This window comes from Tympanuchus pallidicinctus, unplaced genomic scaffold (genome assembly GCF_026119805.1).
Source record: "Tympanuchus pallidicinctus isolate F22 unplaced genomic scaffold, pur_lepc_1.0 scaffold1, whole genome shotgun sequence".
Classification (NCBI taxonomy): Eukaryota; Metazoa; Chordata; class Aves; order Galliformes; family Phasianidae; genus Tympanuchus; species Tympanuchus pallidicinctus.
Genome location: NW_026294618.1, coordinates 24374545 through 24394357, shown reverse-complemented (window position 1 = coordinate 24394357; position 19813 = coordinate 24374545). Strand labels below are relative to the sequence as shown.

General features: G+C 35.1%; 1 protein-coding gene across 5 annotated transcripts in view; it reads left to right on the top strand.

Annotated features, from left to right (window-relative positions):
- Positions 1-19813, top strand: part of KHDRBS2 (KH RNA binding domain containing, signal transduction associated 2) — a 334761-nt gene that overhangs the window by 280116 nt on the left and 34832 nt on the right. For 4 of the 5 annotated variants that reach the window (XR_008206779.1, XR_008206778.1, XR_008206780.1 and 1 more), the window contains exons 9-10: positions 17092-17265; positions 19225-19267. Coding sequence is in view for 1 of the 5 variants with exons in the window: in XM_052682944.1 (XP_052538904.1) it covers positions 17092-17189 (98 nt within the window). In the remaining 4 variants the exon portion in view is untranslated. Of the gene's footprint in view, positions 1-17091; positions 17849-19224; positions 19268-19813 lie in introns of those variants that run through there. The other variant, XM_052682944.1, reaches the window with a different exon arrangement.

Here is a 19813-nt window from a genome sequence, read left to right as displayed (position 1 = left end):
AATAATAATAACTTATCCGTACATTTGTGCTTCAGTTAGCCTTTGTTTTATTAGCAACTTATATATACTTTAGTACTTACAGTGAAATATCTTTCCAGCCTTTTCTGGATTTCCTGTACATCATCCCCCCTCCTAGATGCATTGCTAAGGTTTTGGGCAGTGCAGAAAAGCCCAATCTGAGCTCAGAAATAGGAATTTCCCACTGTTACATTTTTAACTAGGCTTCTCCACACTAATTCTCTGTATGTTTGAGCAAGCCATTTAATGTAATGTCATTCTTCCTCCAATCCCTCATTTGTAAAACTAGAAGAATATCACTTGTTTTCCCAGCAGGTGTTTAGTGAGAACTAATTAGCTAAGGCTTACAAAGTGTTCAAGAAGTCAGATCATGACTAAATTTATGCTCTGAATGAAGTTTTTTTTGTTGTTTGTTTTTTTTTTTTTGTTGTTTTTTTTTTTTCCATTATGCAGCTGAAACAAACTCAAAATGTCTGGCTTTACTTTGCTAGATTTGTTTCAAATTACATTGTTGATAACTGTGAATGTACACAATGTACACTTTTGTGTAAACTACATTCTGAGCTGGCGTTCAGATACAACATTCTGGAATAGTTTTACCAGTAATCTACAGTAAACATAGTAAAAGCAGAATAATATTTCAAATTGCAGTTTTTCTACTTTATAAAATCAGAAACAGATTTACATGTGAGTATTTGTGCTTCTGCTGCATCACTTTAACAGATTAATGAATTTGTTAACTCCGTGCTGTGGAAACCTGAATGTGAACTTTCTGCAACGTAGAGTTACAACTCTTTATCTGAGAAGGTAATCCAAAATATAAGCAGCTGCAGAATTAATACACTTAACTTTCTCATTTTCTGAATTCTGAAGGTTCTTTCTGCTGCTTGTTCTCTCCGAACAAATTCTGGTGTTCTCTCTGTATGTTTTTCTTACCACTGCCTCCCACTCAACAAACAAGCATTCTGGTGTCCCCTCTTCTCAGCCTTATATAGTTTTCTTTTATTACCCTAACTCCCTAGTACGTCTCAGTTCTCTAGTTCTGTTTCAGGATTTGTGTTGCAATTCATTGTGAGGCTTCTATACCCATCAGACTGTATAAAATCAACCACCCTTTCACGTATCAGCATCCCACAGAAATCATCAGTCTTTCTTTCATCCCAGTTCATTTGCAGATCTTTTTTTACTCTGTATTTTGTTAAGTGTTATAAAGCACGGTGGTACTCCTGTGCAAGCTGTCTACTGTAACTTTTCTTTCTATCTGGGTTCCTGGGGAATATTAGGTGTTGTTTTTCTTGGTTTTATTTTGTTGTGATTTTTTGTCCTGGTCTCCTCTGAGCTCCTTTTAGAAAGTTGGTGAAGTCTGATTGTCTGCATTGTAGGTTTTCTCAGAAGTTGTTCAGAGTTATGGATTTATGGGATGTCTGTACAAAGATGAAAACATCACACTAGTGTTTCAGAGCAGAGCCCATCTGCAAGTCATGTCATTCTCAAATTTCAGCTTTCTGAGTGTAACAAGAATGAAAGGGCCTAAGTTACTTGTCTGAGGGTAGGCAAGACATACTATTTCCCACTGTACAATCCACACCTTGAGTTAATTGCCTTGAACTCCTTGTTCAGTTTCTGATATAGTGGTTCCTGAGAATTAGATCTCCAAATTCAACCAGAAAATCTCCCAGGACAATAGCAAAGACGTTTCTGAGGTAGTTGAGTAAAATCCCACTGTTCTCCCTGAAATAGGTACGTTTTATGAATAAAAATACATAGCAGAGATCCTCTCATGCAGTTACTTTACTGTGCCTTTACCATCAGGATTCCTTTCTCGCAATTCATTCTGATGCCTGATTAAAAAAAATAAAATCAAGGAAAAGACCCCACCCAAAACATTCTGATTTTTCAGTTTAAGTGCAAATTAGATTTATTCTGAATAAATAAAAAAAATAAATCAGAATGGTCATTTTGGTCTAGAATTGAAAAATATTTCATTGACAAAAAATAAAATGAGATATTTTTGCATTTGAGAAACTGTTCATTTCATGAAATGATTTTGTACCCTTTACAATTTTCAGGGTGGTAAAACATCCCACAGGATTCAGCAATATTAGGATAACCCTTACATTCTGATTCATTTAATGATAGCTGACAGAGATACTCTGGATACAGTAAAGGAATTGGGAAAAAAAATTATATTTGGATCATTTTTATTTACTGTCATTTATTCAGGATTTTTTCTCTTTTTTTTTTAACAAAAAAAAAAGTGTTCATTTTCTCTAATTACATTTTGTAGTGGATATAGTATTTCAATTTAACATGAAGTACTCACTTACAAACAACTGGTATTCAATTTTAGGATAATTCCATCTTTAATTAAAATTGGAGAGCTTAACTGTTCAGTGTAATTCCTTTTAACATAAGATACCAACCATTTAAGTTTTATAATGCTGCCACAATGATTTAACTAACTATTTCACCAATAATTCTCTGCCAGTCTTTCAGTGAGAGTTTAGCAGTTGTGATGACAATTAGTTTACTAAGTAATGCTCTACACAAACAGTACTTTATAAACAAATTCTTTGTAGGGATTTATAGGGATAATAATTCTAAAAGTACGTTGATGTTCCACTAATTTTTGATGATCTTACTTGTTAATTTTGTGAGTTTCTTATTTCTGAGGAGTGTATTACCTGGTAATTCATTTATGTAGTTATAAAATTTTGGGAAGAGTATATGCAGGGTTCAAACTTCAGAAATTCTGATAGAAAAATAGGTTAGTTGAAGGCATGTTACTATATGAGACATAAAGAATAACATCCAGTTATGAAATTAAGCATGCTCATTTCATAGAGAAGCTCAATTAACTACCATCCTTGTAAGAAACGTACCCTAGATTGTTTACTTTGTGGAAGTGACAAAAAAAGCAAATTAAGATGCTCTGCAGTATATGCAGAAAAAGGATTTTGTGAATTTTGAAAAGCCCCTTCTTAGCAATTGCTCTGCAGGTGAAGATAAGAAATTTATTCACCATGACATCCAAATTCTATCCTGCTTTCTGATAATAACATTGATATTGTAGGTCCTCGCTCCTTGTAAGGGAATTGTTATGTCACAGCCAGAACTGATGATTGAGCACTTGCTGAAGAGAGTAGCTGACCCAGGAAGAGCAGGTACAAGCAGTTTTTACACACGTGGACCTGGGGTCCACCCCTCCCTAAGCTCATTTAAGGGCCAGCCCTCCAAAGGGAGAGCATGTCCTGAATGGTTGCTAGTTTCTGGGAAGGAGTGTTCCACAAACTAGAGATGCCTGCTTCCCTCCACCCCCACATCACCAGTTGCGTGAGACTGCTTTTTTCCTGCATATAATTATTGGTGTTCTGCAGTGATACTTTGCCTGCTATCACAAAAAATAGTTGTTAGAAGCAGTTGCACTTCTTCTTAGGACCAACAGTCCTAACGTCCATTAAGATTAGGATGGTAAGGGTTTCTTAATTTTAATTTATTTCTTTGTTTATATTGCATATCCACATTTAAGCCTTCAAGCATTGGAAATCAAGATCTCCTATAAAGTAGAAACTGATACATAAAATTAAGAAGCAAATGTCTGATTCTTCTCATGACAGTGTTTGACTTTATGTAGCTTGTGATCACAAGCAAGGTCTTTGTTAACACTAACTGATAAAACTTTGCTATTATTCACTTAAACAATTTGAGCTTTTATGTTGGGTATCTGATATGTGCTATCATTGGTAATTTACAAAACGAAACTTATATTCTGTCTAGATCTTGAAGTATCTTAGCCTTGAGTAGGTATGTCAAAGGTAAGTTTTAGAACAAGACCGCTTGCTTGCTTCTTTTCTGAACCTGATTTTTGTGATTCTCTCTAAAAAAAGTGGTCTAGCCTCCAAAGCCTACCATTTTAGTCTGCTTTAGACCTAGAGATTGTGCTGAGCTCTATGTAACTGTAAGATCATATTATTCTTTTTTTCTTTTATAAGTCCTTGATGCTGAACAGCAGCTGAAATGCCAAGAGGCAGCAGATGTCAGATTATCCTGGTGTGGTAGAGTTTTCCTGCTGAGCCTCAACAGTGCAACCAGAAAGCATGTTAGAGCTTGTTGTTGGCCACTACACTAACACAGGATCTGCTTTCCAAGCAGATTTACCAATTATCTTCATATATTTCTCTTCCCATCATGAGTGAGTTCAAAGTAAAAGATGTTTCGTTTGAAAGTGAACTAAAAGCTGTTTTCACACTGTCTGTGTGCATAGATTCCAGTTCAAACTAGAGTCAGTTTGAAATGGGAAGAGTCTCTCCAAGACGTGCAGCGTGAACATCAGCGGTTTCTCTCTGCAAATCACTCTTGTATGCATGCATGTGAATACCAGTCTCCCCAAGCTGTCCAGATCAATGTAGGAATGTAGGCATCTAATCTCCCCTGTTCATTATACAGGTGAGCATATCTCTGGGATGAACCAGCTCTGGGAACTCTGAAGTGCTCTTGAGTCTTCTGGTACATATTTCCACTTTTCTTCCACTAAAAATGGGAGTCATTGAAGACTTCCACTGAATGCAAGCAGAATATATGCCATATAAATTGCCTTCTGTTGATCTTCTGTTTCAGTCATTCCTATTCTAACTAGGGTATCAAGGGTCCTGTGTACCTCAGTTCCTACTCAGTGGGACAGAAGGAACTGTCAAAAAAACTTCCTCAATTTCCTGCAAATTTCTATCAAATCTCTTATTGGAGGAATAACCTTAGCTGTCTCCTAGATAGTATCTATTTCCTCAGATGAGATTTATTATTTTCATAAGAATGGGATTTTGAAAGTCTGCAATAAAACAAGCACATTTTAAATTCAGCAGTGATGGCTATTGTAGGGATGAGACTGAAGTTAATTCGGTCTTGTCAAATCACTGTTTTAATTAAGTTATAATTCTTCAGAATGTTCTGCATTTAAATCTGTCACATTCTTTCAACTGGCTGCATACTTTAAAATTTTTGGACTTCAATAATTCTGGTGCTATACTGCAAACAAAAAAAAGTGCATCTAACACGAGAAAGGAATGCTCCTAATTTATAGCAATGTTGGTTAATTACTCCTGAATTATAAATAATTTCTATATGTCAGAATGAGTGAATAATGTAAAACCGTCAGACGTAGTATTTCATGCAATAATTTCACTTTCATCATGAAAGCAGCAGATCTGGAGAACCTATGCAGAAAATTGTGTTATCCTGGTGTATGTGGAGTGATTATCATCTATGTAATCCTGGGATATCACTACATACTTCATAGTCTATCACCATAGGGTAACAGAATGTTAATTTCTACTGAAAATAAGAGGAAAATAGAATGCTCTTCATAGTGTAATATTCATACTCAGAGAAACACTAATGTCTCCTCCCTATGTTGTGTTTCCCAGGACAGTTACTTGTGTACTTTAATGCTGTTCTTTGGGCAGCAGATGTTCACTGCAGAAGTGAATGAAGCCTTGTAAGAAATCATCCTCTAAACACTGCTGCTCATTATGCTGATGTTATTTATGCCACAGTAGTCATTTCATCTACTCCAGTGCAGTCGCATGGTTTCTTCATGACCAGTTTAAGCCGGGATGGGTCATAGTACATGGTAAATTTGGAGGATCCATGTGATATAGTTTGCTAGCCTATCTGAAGGGAAGAGAGTCAAACGCAGTAACAGCAGCTCTTTAGAACATCTAAGCCAAGTCTGCAAAATAGAGCGTTAAACCAGAGAGTTTCCTGGCATTTCAAGTTTTTGATCTGTAAATACTACATATGTAGACTAGTGTTTAGTTGTATTAAAACAAGTGATACTTAGCATAGTGTAAGTGGGGGTTGGAATTTGATGATCCTTGAGCTCACTTCCAGCAAGCCATTCTATGATTTCAATTAGTGAAGGTACAATTTTTTATTTGAAAGCTAGCCACTCTAGTTATTCTTTGCTTGAAACTGTAAATACATAGACAGCAAGCTTTAAAAGTTCTGTGTATGCTGCAGTCTTTTCACATAGGTAAAAGGAAATAAAATAATAGGAATAACTTTGTATATGCTGTCATTTAAAAAAAAAATGCAAAGCCTGATCTTGTGGGTTTTTTTCTAAAATAGAATATATTGTCCAATCAGAATATGAGAATAGGCCCAGTGTCGTTTCTGAATGGATATACAAGGTTAAGTTCTGGCTTTGTCAGTAGTAGCGAGCGTCAGTCTGAGTAGAGCAGTTTCCAAATATTGCTTAGTACTCTGCCTCCAACCATCCTTTCAGGGAAGAGGAAGTTCTGACGTTTAGTAGAAAGTCAGCACAACTTGAATTATCCAAGGAGGTTCTCTCATGTTTTCAGTGGTCTCATTTCAAAGATAACTATCTCATTTCCATTGGATGTTCTGCAAAGTACATCTAAAGTACTTTCCTCTTACCATTCAGGCTATTAATTACATCGCAGAACACCCCAGGGAGATAGATATTCCTGTCTCATTTCAACAGTGAGGAAACCATACCATACAAAATATACATATGATACAAAAAAATTATCTAAGGTCACTGAGCAAACAAGGAGAAGAGCTAGAAATTGCAATTCCTGAATTTCATGTACACTGCACTGTACTCTAGCGTAGTATTCTTTTCCCAAATGTATGCAGTACAGTGACCTTGTAAAGATAATAAGGAGAAATTTTCCTCTTACGGGAAAATAAACTGTTTTGTTTTGAATTAAAAGCAACATCTGTGTTTCTAATTACATTGAAAGCTATATGGCAAATCAAATTAAAGCGTTATCCTAATTGCTGTTATATGCATCTTAACTATCTAAGCAGAGTAGCTCTTTTTGGGACAGGTGGCAGGAAAGAGATAAAATAATTGACCACAGATTAATAAAATTGTGCCATGAAAGTATGGGCAGTATTCAGATGTTAAATAAATTACGTAGATTAGGTCTTTGTAATTACAGGAAATAAGCAATGAATATAAATATTAAAGTTATCAGGAAATAACTTATTCATAGGCAAATCAGATGCTGTTAATATATTTTTAATTTTAAAGCATGTGCATTCTTTATTATTTGCATTATTGCATTCTTTGCGTCTGTTAAAGTTTTATTCAGTGATGTCAAGTTTCCTGATAAGGGCACAGAATACTAACTGAAGAGGATTTCTCTAAATAAGTGCTTTATTGGAGTCTTTAACTAGAAGACAGTAAAACATATGATGACAGTGACTGTTCAGGGCAGAATTTTGTAGTACATGGACTGCTGTGAATTTTAATGTGCTCTATCAACACTGCACAGGTAGAACAGTAAGATTGGAAGAACTTCAGGTGTATTTCTGTCATAATCAAACCATTCAATGACCTCAAAATTGAAGGAATTTCATAACTTAAAATTGGATCTTTTTTCACTCTGGCTATGCAGTAAGGAAAATAAAACCTAATTTAGATTGAAGTTTAACTGTGATTAAATGATCTGGGTAACTGAGTCTAATAGCAATTTGGCATACGATAATCTGTAAAGAGTTTCAGCTAACGTATCAATGATGTCATAATAGATGATGAAACTACTAGTGTATAACTCAAGGAACACAGGAACCAGGAGTCCACTTGACTTTAAAAAGCAGTGCTAGAATATTTCAATCATAAACCAGAGGTGTTGATTACCTGTGATGTTTCCTACTTACGAGTCTGAAATCTTGATTCATAGGGAGCATATAGCAAACTGAAAGCTCAGTGCAATTAAAGGACTGTGCCCATGACTTCACACTTCCTGTAAAAGTAGACACCGAAAAATTAATTGACTATGATGACATTTATCATCATACCCAAAGTAATCCTCATGTCCAAGCACACCCAAGTTCTTTAGCTATATACTCTCATGTTTCCATCATGACACCCATAACTTTCAGTTCTTAATGAAGAAAATATGTGAGAGAAGACATTTTGTGATGGTAACAAAAAATTCTTGGAAAACCTAGACCTTGAACCTCAGTAATTAAGCTACCTGCTTGGATTTGGTTTTGATTACTAATAAAATGAAATGCATTTTCTCTGTTCCCTGACATGCTTTCTAGGTCTGTTCTCTAGTTTCACTTCTCATAGCTTGCTCTATGTGTCTTTCTTTGAAATTTTAATTTTTATAAACTGGCATTTTAAATATGTCTTTACACTTTCACCCTTATGTTGCTGTGAGTAAGGGCAAAAAATGCCTTTGTGCCCTTTACTCAATCTTTTTGATTTATATTTGCTGTGTTTCTGAGGCCAGGTTGACCACTAATAGTAGCAGTGACAGCAGAAAAAGAGAGATGATTAGAGGAGCCCTCCTGAGCAAAAGTACAGAAAGCAGGCTTGACATGACTAAGGGGATGGAGAGGTCAGATTCCAAAGGGTTTCTTTGCTAGCAAATGAACAGAAAAAGGTATCAGTGTTAAAACATTATGGCCTCTCTGCAGTGTGCCTTCACCTCTTGGTTGTGACAATTCACAGGCTCAGTAGCAATTCTCCTGATTACCTTTCTTGCTCCCAATCTACAGCTGTTACCTTCGTTTCATTCAAACTGTCGGTTTCTATTTCATTGACACATCACTTTATTTAGATCAGATATGTTCAAGTTCTCTTTACTTTCCATTTTGGTGCAGTCTCTCAAAGAAAGACCAGACTTCAGTGCTCCTGCCAGCAAATTGTTTGCTTTGGGACGTATTTTGAACCTTTTTTTCTTGACCACATGTGTTTCTATATTTGCGTTCCCCAGGATGTGCTCTCCTGATTTATTGCATTTTTTTATACACCATACCCAGATTTTAAGACTTTTTTTTTCCTACAGGGTAAATAGTGGATTGATTTATCTGTTAAATAATAGAGAGCGCTATGCAAATTTACCCTCTCACCCTCCTGACTAGTACTCTCTCCTAAAGGAGATTGTGACATCTCTGGAATCAACATCCTAGATCAGGAAGCTGGAGCTGGAATCACCTCTAAATGTATGCTGTTGAGTAGAAACTTGTTCCTTTCAAAGAAGTGGCTATGATCTCTCATGTTCTGGTAATCTCATGTTTCAGCTACAGTAAAACAAATACACTCCAAAGGAGGCCATGAGACTTGGGTTCACTTTTTGGCAGGACCATTCCTGTTCCATGGACTCTGCAGGGAGTCTTTGTGAACACTAACTTTCAGAAGTGCATACTGAAGAAATCTTGTTCAGGATTCAACAGCAATGTCATCTTGATGTAATTTTAATGCTTGTTGAGGAAATCTAGCACTTCCACCTATGTTTTTCCACTGAAATCTTCAATATGTAGAAGATTAGTTCATTTTTCTTAAAATAATCTGAAAATAGTTTAAAATTATTTTCTATTGAAAAAGTAGGCAGTGTAAATATTTCATTTTACAGATTCCTGAAAAGTGATATCCTTCATCTTCTGTGCATATCAAACTGTTATCTTAACCTGGTCCACAGAACTTGTCAAGTATTAAAATAAAATGCTATTTCTGCATGTTCATTGCAAGCTTTGTAATAGAGGTTCAGGGTTGTTATCACGTAATTTTGCAGTGATTCAGTAATTCTTGAGGCTCTGAAACAACTTATCTGTTGGGAAGGAAGAAAAAAAAAAAACAACAAACTGAGCGGAAAACGTAAAGGAGCATTAATACAAATAAATGACCCCTGCAGAATCAAGAACATACTCCCATGAAGTATAAGAAAAGAACGGGTCAGAAGAGAAAAGATATGAGTCCAGGAATTTAAGTGATAACTTTAAATGGAGGGCTAGATGATCAAGTCATGTGTCAGTAGGACTGCAACATTTTTTAAAAACTGTGTTACACTGAATATGGTCACAGTTAGCACTTCAATCTTTTCATGTCACCTGCACAATCTACAGTGTTTCCCATGGCAGAGGATCTTGATTTTGTCAGTAATGTGCATAAAATAGCACTGTCTCACTGATAACTTCTGGCTGAAAATTGCCAGGTACCTATGGCAAGTATTGAACTAATTTCTTTGGCTGTGCCATTTAGGACTACACTGTTACTCTTGTACAAATGCTCTGTCATCATCATGCATATTTAACACCCACAAGGCTAGGTGCAATGTATTCTACTGATAAAAGACTAAAGTAATTTTCTATTATTTTCTTCCTAAATGTCAAATGCAAAACTACCTCCTGAAAAAAAAAGGTATTGTACCAAGAAACAAATCTTGACATTCAGTCTGGTTCTGCTACACATTAAGTGTTCATTTACATTGTATATGAAAATGCAGTTAGTATTTAAAGCAGTATGTAGACAGCAGTCAGAGAATTATGGTCTAGGAGATGAGCATGGTTAGGAATCAGGAATTAGTGCTAGCCTATCTTGCATGCAATAAAATAAAACAAGCAGAAGCTCATTTTCAAGCATTATGAACCAAACAGGCTGAAGGAGCTTTCTGATTTCCTGTGTAGAACGATAAAGAACTTTCCAAATATGCGTGTGACTGCTGAGGTGAACAGCTATATAGCTTTAATCCTTGCAGGCACTCCTGAAGTTAGAGCATTCCATTCTCAGGAATGCTCATCAACAAAAAAAACCCACATTTTTCAGGATACTGAAGGAATAAAGGTTACCATGGCATACTGGAATTGAGATATGAAAGAGCAATTTTCACATATCAGAGGAATAGCATTTGGATTTCTGATTGTATGTCTTCGTAAGAAAAAAGCACTCATAACCCAGTTTAAGTACCAAAATGGCTGTATCTTGTTGTTCACTGGGATTATGTGGTTCAGAAACTATATGGTGTTGTTCCATATTATCTTCTTGTGCGCAAAATAAATACATAATCCTTTACTGCATGAGTTGCAGAGACCAGTTTTTTCCCAGTTGAAGGCTCTAATCCAAAACCTTCTATTTATGTACTGATGATAAATTCACCTGTTAATGCAGTAGAGTCTACCATGCAAGAATGTTAAGAGATATTATACATCAACCTTCTTTTCATATTTTGATGATGGTGTTACCAAATAGATGTAAATAAGTTGTGACCATCATCTTTCCTTGTTTAACATGGAAATAGGAATGCTGGAATAAAGAACATAAGGGACTTGGATCACAAATTAGAGTTTCTGTCCCAGCACTGTATCAAAAACTCAAACAGCCACAGTAGCAATTTTCTCTAAGAACACTATTAGTCAAGAAAAAACAGCTTTTTTCCAGTGGGTAATATTAAGGTTTTTTTAATATATGAACATTGGCAGAAAGACTGTACATTTCTCCTTTATATGAGGGTGCTTTAGTTGAAAGGTAGGGGAAGAAACTCTAAGGGAGCAAAGATTTGTTTTGTCTTTGTGTTGTAAAGTTAGTGAGTATTTTCCTACTAAAGTCATTTTCATTTATATAAATAAAAGTGCTTGTTTTTTTATCTAAACCTTACTTCTCCCCAAGGCCTCTCAGGAAATTCAGTGACACTTCAGGAAAGGGTAATTGAACCTGCAGCACATCTACAGCAAAATGCCATCTTTAAAGGGTGTAATGAAACATACTGCAGAGGCAGGATTTTTAAATTTACTGTATGGAAAGTCATTCCCTGTAGGAATGAAAGATCTGAGGATTTGGAACTAAATCATATTGGCTGCCACTTCTTCAGCCCTCCAGGCAGTAGCTTTCCCCAGTAAACTTCAGTTTTGTGTGACCATAAACCTCTCCCCCATATTCAACAAGAAAATATTCTGAGCATTTCAAAGAAAAAGAAAATAAATGGAATGCACCAAAAATATACAGCAGAAGTGCTTCTTGTTCCATACACTTCCATTCTTAAATCTGCAGATGGTATTATATCCCCTCTCCACCATGCAAGCTTCCTTTTCAGACCCCAGAGCAGGGAGATAATGAAATGTAGATAGAGAGAAAGTATCTTGTAGAGAAATAGCTTACAGAATCTTAAGTCTATTTATGTTTCGTATTTCCATTTTTCTGTTTTCATAGCCTTCCTTTTTTTTCCTTCCTATTTTTCCTTCCTTTTTTTCCTTCCTTTTTTTTTTTTTTTTTTTTTTTCAAAAGCTATCATTAATACCTGTTTAAAACATTCAGTCCGGAGTCAGCTAATTATTTTCTTACTGGTCACAAAAGTCAGCAGTGATTGATTAGAAAAAAAAAACAAAAAACAAAAAAAAAAACCACAGCTATACCTGCAATAAAAGCATGCCTGTTAAAAAATTGCAGACATATTACATTAAAAGCTTCAATTCAGCCAAACTTTTTTCTTTTTTTTCTGTTACTTCTGCTCATTCCTGGAGTCTTGGAATATAGGACATTTGTTATGGCTGTAGGTCTGGAGCAAGATGAGATACTCTGATTATGTAAGAAAATAACAGGTTTTCTCAGGGGGATACCGTTGTTTATCCTGCTAAATGAAAATGAATATATGATGTATGTAAATGTATGATTAATTTCATGTATTATTCAGGGAGAATTATCAAAGTCTTAAAAGTCTTTAAGCTTTATTTAAAATTTTTTTAAATATGCAGTGGCAACTTTTAAACTTCAGAGTTGGATAGCCAGGAGAAATAAATTTTCTTTCTTAGCATTAACAATATTTTTATCCCTTTTTTAAAAGTAGAATTTGAACAAGAAGGAGGTAATTAAATACTTCATTTACAGTGGAAGAATATCTTGTGTGTTACTAATGGTTGACTATCCTAAACCAAAACACGAGAGAAACCTGTTCCACAAAACTTTAAGTCCTCTTTGACCTAAGTGATATGATCAGAGATGCAAATTTACCCATTGCCTTTGGGAAATGTGATTTTTGTGAAGAATTGGAGAGTAGGAAGTTAGTGGGCCAGTAACACCTCTACCCAGAGAAGCATACCAAGATAAAAAGATGAAAATAGATGTCCTCTCCACTTGCATTTAAGCCTGTTCACAGTTTATCATGTTTGCATTGTACTGATATCACAAGTGCATGTGCAGCTGGATCTGATCCATAACCTACTGGCCATACTGATTGCTTACACTCAAAATTCACTCTGCATCCACTTGAGAAAGTAATCTGTCCCAAACAAAATCCTACACAGTAAAAATAAGTTTCTACTTTATGATCATTTTGGAAAAATAAATGATGCTTCTTCATTGGTAATGTCCAGTCACTAGTGTCTTTCTTCTAATGCGTCCTTTCAGTACAGAAAGGACACTGCAGTGCTGGAGCAGGTCCAAAGCAGGACAACAAGGCTTGTAAAGGGCTTGGAGAATATGCCCTGCAAGGAGAGACTGAAGGAACTGGGGCTGTTTAGTCTGGGGAATAGGAGGATGAAAGGAGGCCTTATTGCTCTCTTCCAATATCTGAAAGTTGCTTACAGCGAGAGTGTGTTTGATCTCTTTTCACTGGTGACAGGTGACAGGACAAGGGGAAATGGCCTCAAGTTGCACAAGGGTAAGTTTAGGTTGGAAATCAGGAAAAACTTCATTACAGAAAGGGTTGTGAAGCACTGGAATAGGCTCCCCAGGGAGGTGGTTGAGTCACCATCCCTGGATGTGTTTAAAAGCCATTTGGATGTGGTGCTCAGGGACATGATTTAGCGGAGGTTTGTTGGAGTTGAGGTAGTATGATTAGGTTGTAGTTGAATTTGATGATCTTGAAGGCCTTTTCCAGCCTAAGCAATTCTATGATTCTTTGATCAGAACAACTTGTGATTACCGGAGTAACATGTTTAGTGAAGTTTTTATTATTCCATACCAAACCATGGCATCTGACTTTTTCAAGTGAATATGATTTTCTTTACAATAAACAGTCGACTATTTGCTCTGATGCAATCACTGACCAAATCTCAACACAAACATCATTTTTGAATCACCTGTAACCAAACATTCTCTCTCAGTTTCATGGGCAAGGGGAAACACTAATAAACTATCAGTGCTGATTTGAAGCAAACTATTTTACTTTGCCCTGAAATCTAGTGGAATTGTTACTATCTTTATGTTAATAGTGTAGCCTCTTTAAATACAACGCATTGCAAACATTCTGCTGGAATTTCTCTATACTGAGAACATCAGTATTTTTGTACTTTTCTACCTATGCAATACTGTAAGAGAGAGTTCAGTTTCTCACTCACAGCAAGAACTCTTCCTTCTTTAACTATGAGGGCTGTATGCTGTGTCAGAGAAAGAAATTGTGACTTTATAATGAGTACCCCATGTGGGTGGACAGCATATGGTTGTATCTCTGTTGAATAAGATTTCTGTGCCACAAAGTTCCTGTTAATAGCATGCTTTTTCAAATTTATTTCTTGCATCCTTAGGACTAAAAGTGTCTCATGAATGGCGGTAGAAAGTATTATATTGTGAAGGTTAGGAGAATAGTAAAATTTTAGTATAACACCAGCACTCTATTCTCTAGGCACAGCTAATAAGTTGCTCCAAAAATAATGCCTTCTATCTATTTCCATGTAAAGTACAATTGATACAATAGGACTATTTGATGAGAAAATTCTCAGCTGCAAAACACTTATTTTCAATACATTCCTCACCATTTGCTGTTCGTTTTTGTCAGCGATGAAAAAAAGCCTGCATGCTGAGCTCACAAAAAATCTGCGCCAGCGGAAGTGACCCACTGTAAGTGTCACCACTGCTGAAACGCACCACCAAATGCCTCATTGTGCTCATATCCACTCTTTGGTCTGCAAAAATGTTCAAAAAGCATCGATGAATTTCAATGAATGTCATTTTTTTTTCACGTGGAGGAATTCAGTGACACACCTAGGCTTCATACCCACTTCCATGTCAGATGCCATCCTGTCAGACTGCCTCTCTGCTGCCGTCTATCACACAGCGACAAATGTAATGGAATATTGGTGGTGAGGCTCAACCTCTTCTGCCATTCCATCACCATCTGCCTCTGTCATCATGGGCCAACACAATATAATATGAGGCATTACTTTCAGAGCAGCAGTTGCATTTCATTATGTTCCTGGGAAAAAATATTTAGAAACTGGGCAATTACATAAGAAAAAAAAAAATCCAAACAAAGTGAAGATGCTAAAATATTATTTTTTCTGTGCTTGTACTACGCAATAATACTGCTGTTGTGTATTTGGAATTTGATTTTGTTTCCAGCAGACATGCTCATCAAGATACAACAGAGAAACAAAGTCCTCTATGTATGGGACCTCAGAGGGGAGTCCTGTCATTTTATGTTTTTCATAACTAAACAATATGAATAAGATGTTTGAAGACAGACTATTGAAGAACTTCAGTAATTTACATATACCAATTAAACCAAAAGTAATCGAAATGTGAAACATTTGCTGTACTCTTCTTCTCAAAATAGTATTTTTATGAAAACTTGGCTTCTTTAAAAGAAAGTTTAGTAAAATAAAATCTTTGACATTTCTTATGAAGATAACTTTAAAGTTCCTTATTATACTTTATCTAAGACTATTGTCCCATTAATCAAAACGCGGTCTAAATTTAAGGCAATGTAGTTAGCTTCCTTTGAAATGTATGACTATTACAATTTTGATTTTAAATATTATGATGTAGTGGCCAACGTATCCTATTTTTTATAGAAAACTCTCTTTTCTTGTTTAGGTTACTCTATTTAAAAAAAAAAAAAAAAAAAATCGAACAAAATTCTTTAGCATTTTGAGTGACTTAAAACATTCAATATAATCAAAAATACAGGTGTGAGATCCATCATCTTTCTGACAGTAACTTGACAAATGAAAGCCCAATCCATCTTAAAAGCAGAAGGAATTTAATACCATAGAAAATGGTAATAATAATATTTAGTGTTGGATTTTCTCTCCAGGTACATCAGGTATCCCTTTGCCACTGGCTTCAAGTCACCTTTCAATCATTCAGAGTTTTTGTTTCCAGTCTCTGCTTCTTGCACAGCTAAAAAGCTGTTCTTTTTGCCTTGGCATCTGAAGACTCAGCTCTTAATAGAATATTTTATAGTCATCAATCTTGTGCACAAATTTGTAATACAAACATACTAAATACTACATTGACAGTAATTAATGTCTTCCTCACTAATTTCTGGACAGCTTCTGTATTTTATTGCAAAAGCATGGACAGATTATCACATAACTTTTGGGGAATATGTGGAGATTCTGAAGCTGCCTGGTGATTTTGTGCATCAGTTGTAACGGAAATGGTATGCTATGTGACATAGTAGAGATGATGTACTGTTATTTCTGTGATTTTTTACTTCAGTCACTGACTGTATGATCTGTTGAAGTCAGTGGAAGGCAAAAACAGAAATTGTTTGATGAGATGGTCAAGGTTAGGTGCAATTGTTTGAGAAAATAGTTCAAGTTTGAGGTTAAACTGCTATACCAGAGCTGTAGGTAGCTTCCTATTTGTTCTTTTGGAAGGCTTGGTCTGTGGAAGGTGGAGGGAAAAAAAAAAAAAAAGATTTGTAGAAACTTTGCACAAACTGAACATGTTTTAAGGATTTTAATTTATTCTTTTGGGGCACATTTCATTTCTGCCAATTAGAGGAAAAGTATGCTAATGATAATGAAATGCAAAAAGTGTAGTGCAAAAACTCATTTTCGTAATGTTGTAGCTCCCTTCCTATACATTATTTTTCTTCCACTGTTTTCTTCTTTCTCACGGTTTCAAATGGAAGTAAAAATTAAATGTATTTCAGTTATTTTTTATTATTTCAATCTTCATTTTAGCAACATACCAGTTGCATTAAATGTCTTTCATGTGGATACTTCAGCTTATATGCTACAGACTCAAATTTTGAGCTGGCGGACTAGTGCAGTGACGTTTTACTGGGCTGTCTTTACTGCCACCACACTAGATATTCATTCTCTGCTGAGAGTAAAGATGAGGTTTTTCATCCTGAGACATCCACAGCGCCTGTGTTGAGAAGTTAGAAGTTAAATTTTCTGTAGGGTTTTTTGTTGTTGTTGTTGTTTTCTTTATTGTTGTTTTTTGAAGAATAAAGAAACGGATGGCAATTGTTGTCTTATTTTATTAAATCTTTCAAGCAAAACTCTTGAGAATTTTGACAGCCATTAGTAGTGACAACACTTTGTTCTTTCAGGTTTAGATATTTACACAACATGTTTTTTCTTTTCTGTTTTTAGCACAAGAAGAATGGGCCACAACCCGTTCCAGCCTAAAGGCACCTCCTCCAAGGTCAGCTCGAGGTGCTTACAGGGAACACCCCTATGGTAGATATTGAAGGTCCTCCTCATCTGTGACCTCAACTCAAAGACAATTAATAGCCTGTGGTCTCCGCATAAACAGCAACAAGACAAGTAATAGTCAATTTCTTTTCTATCCTAGGGATTACTGATCATTATTATCCTATGTACTACTTGTATTTCCTATAACATTGGAGTGACATTGGCATTAGTATTATTTTATAACACGGACTTAAAAAAAAAAAGAAAAAGCAGAAAGAACAAACTTTGGCAAGCATTGTCTATAAACCATTCAAAGATAATGTTCTGTTGGTTGTATTCATTGCTGTGTGTAACTTTAAAAGCATGAACCTGTTACAGATCTTGAGTCTCTCTACATACTAGCTAAGGCTGAGTTTTTGTTTAGGGTTGCTGAAAGACTGTAATATGATTCTTTTTTTCTTTTCCTTTTTTCATTTGAGCCATACAATAATCAAGTTGTAGATAAGATGTTTTAACCTGTCTTTTTAATATATGTTAGTTTAGATTAAGATGTTCGATATTAAGTTTGTAAATTTAATTTTAAATGCTGTTTTAATGGGGTTGAAAACAAGCAGCTACTGTATGTATGTAGCTAACTGAATTTGTTCAGTGTTTTAACCTGTATTTGTTAAAAAAAAAAAAATCACATAAAGTTCCATGTGTAAGCTTCTCTAAATAGGAAACCATAATTTTGTCAAATATGTTTGCCATAATTTGTCAATAAAGCTGAAACCTTTTGTAACAAACTAAATTTGGAATTACTTGTTTTCTAGCTTTAAATGCCTGCTTTATTTCTTTTTCAAGAGATGCCTAAAATGTTTTTTATATAAAAATTACAAAAATGAACCCAAGCTTGTTTTAAGATTTTTTTGTGTAAGACTTTAAAAGTTGTATTAATAACTTCTGGTTGTTAAATAATTTAAAAGTTAACAAACTAAACTGTTACATGAATCATGGTTAGTATCCACTAATGTATAACATGTTAATGGAAAAAAATGCTTTAGAACAATAAATGGATTTTAAACTATCCTCTAAGCTTGATCTTGCTAAACACAAACTCTGATTGACTTGTTTGTATTAGCATGTCTCTCGTGAGAATGTAATGGAGTTTAAAGAGGTAAGATTACCACTTACCACTGTTAGACTGTCTAAATGCTAGTTCTTCAACCTTTGAGTTTCCCCGCACATTAAATATCCCATTCAACATGTAAGCATTGCATAGATTCACATATTTGTTTTCACTCGGAAGAGTGCGTGGATTGCATTTTCGTAGTATATATCAATTTGTCTTGATAAACAAATCATCAGTGTCACTGCCCAGTTGTTGGTATTCAACTTCAAAAACTTTATTTGTAATTTTCAGTGCTAAATATCACCGCCCTTGAAGGCAGTTAGAGGGCTGATATTTCTTTTGAGACTATCAGACTTGATGGCTGATGATTATTAAGGAAATATGTCGCAGGACTCAAAGGATGACTAAACGTTAAACAGGTAACACTAATAGTAACTCTGTAATTTTGAGTATGCAACAGTAATGTTAAATATTCTCAGTTATTAAGTTACTGATAGTTAAAAAAGTAAACCTACCAAAAGATAACAAATAGGTATATAGGATATTAAAATATCTAATTAACATTAACTAGTGACAACAAAATTATTCTGCAATATATAACCCTCAAGGTAATAAACAGAACTAAAATTAGCAATAATAGTAATGCAACTCTTGCTAACAACAAATATATAACCTAAATTTTGATGAAAACAAAACAAACAAACAAAAACAACAGATGACTTGATGGTAGGGATGCCAAAACTGTTAATCCTTTAAATAGTCTTTTTGTTTACAGTGGCTTTTTGTCAATGTGATTGGTTTACTTTTTTGATGAGAATAAAGTAGTTTGTGAACAAAGTCTCTTGCAGCTGGAGTTGCATGCTAACTCTTTTTGGATAGTTTACTAAGCATATGTTCTGTCATTTGAACCTGATGTGTTAAAGTGAATGCAGTAGGCTATGTGATGGTTACATTGAGTTTATTCTGTCTCACTGTTTCAGGGCTCTGGACAGCTAAGCAGCCAATCTGCTGAGAAGTGCTCAGGTAAGCTCTTCCACATCTCAGGGTTTTTTCCTATTTCATGTTTTATCTGTGCATTTCTCTGTACTAACACATGGAAACATGTTCAGCTCAAGTTTTACAACAAATAATAATTTCCAGCAGCGTTTCCTCACGTAACAGGACAACAGTATAATGGTAATCAAAGCATTTGCTTCTGTAAGGTAAAATATCTTTCAGTCAAATAGAAGTCTTGTACTCAGATGTTTTAATCGTGAATATTAACATGGTACAGCTGCTCCTGCTAAAAACAAGAAATCATGTCTATAAAAATGTATTTAGATTTTGGTAACAAATTAGTCACAGATGTAGAAAAATGTAGTACTGTCTTGCTTGTTTCTCCAAATACTTTCTGTGACAGAAATAGCTGTAGATATATTTCTTCTTTTGCTTAGTAATTATTTCTTTGTTACACTTCAGAATGGCAGATACCATAATAGCCTTACACTGCAAGGACATGAATCAAGGCAAAATTCACTGTATTTCATTGATACAAATACCTAATGATTGAAGTGTTTGTTTCTATTATAA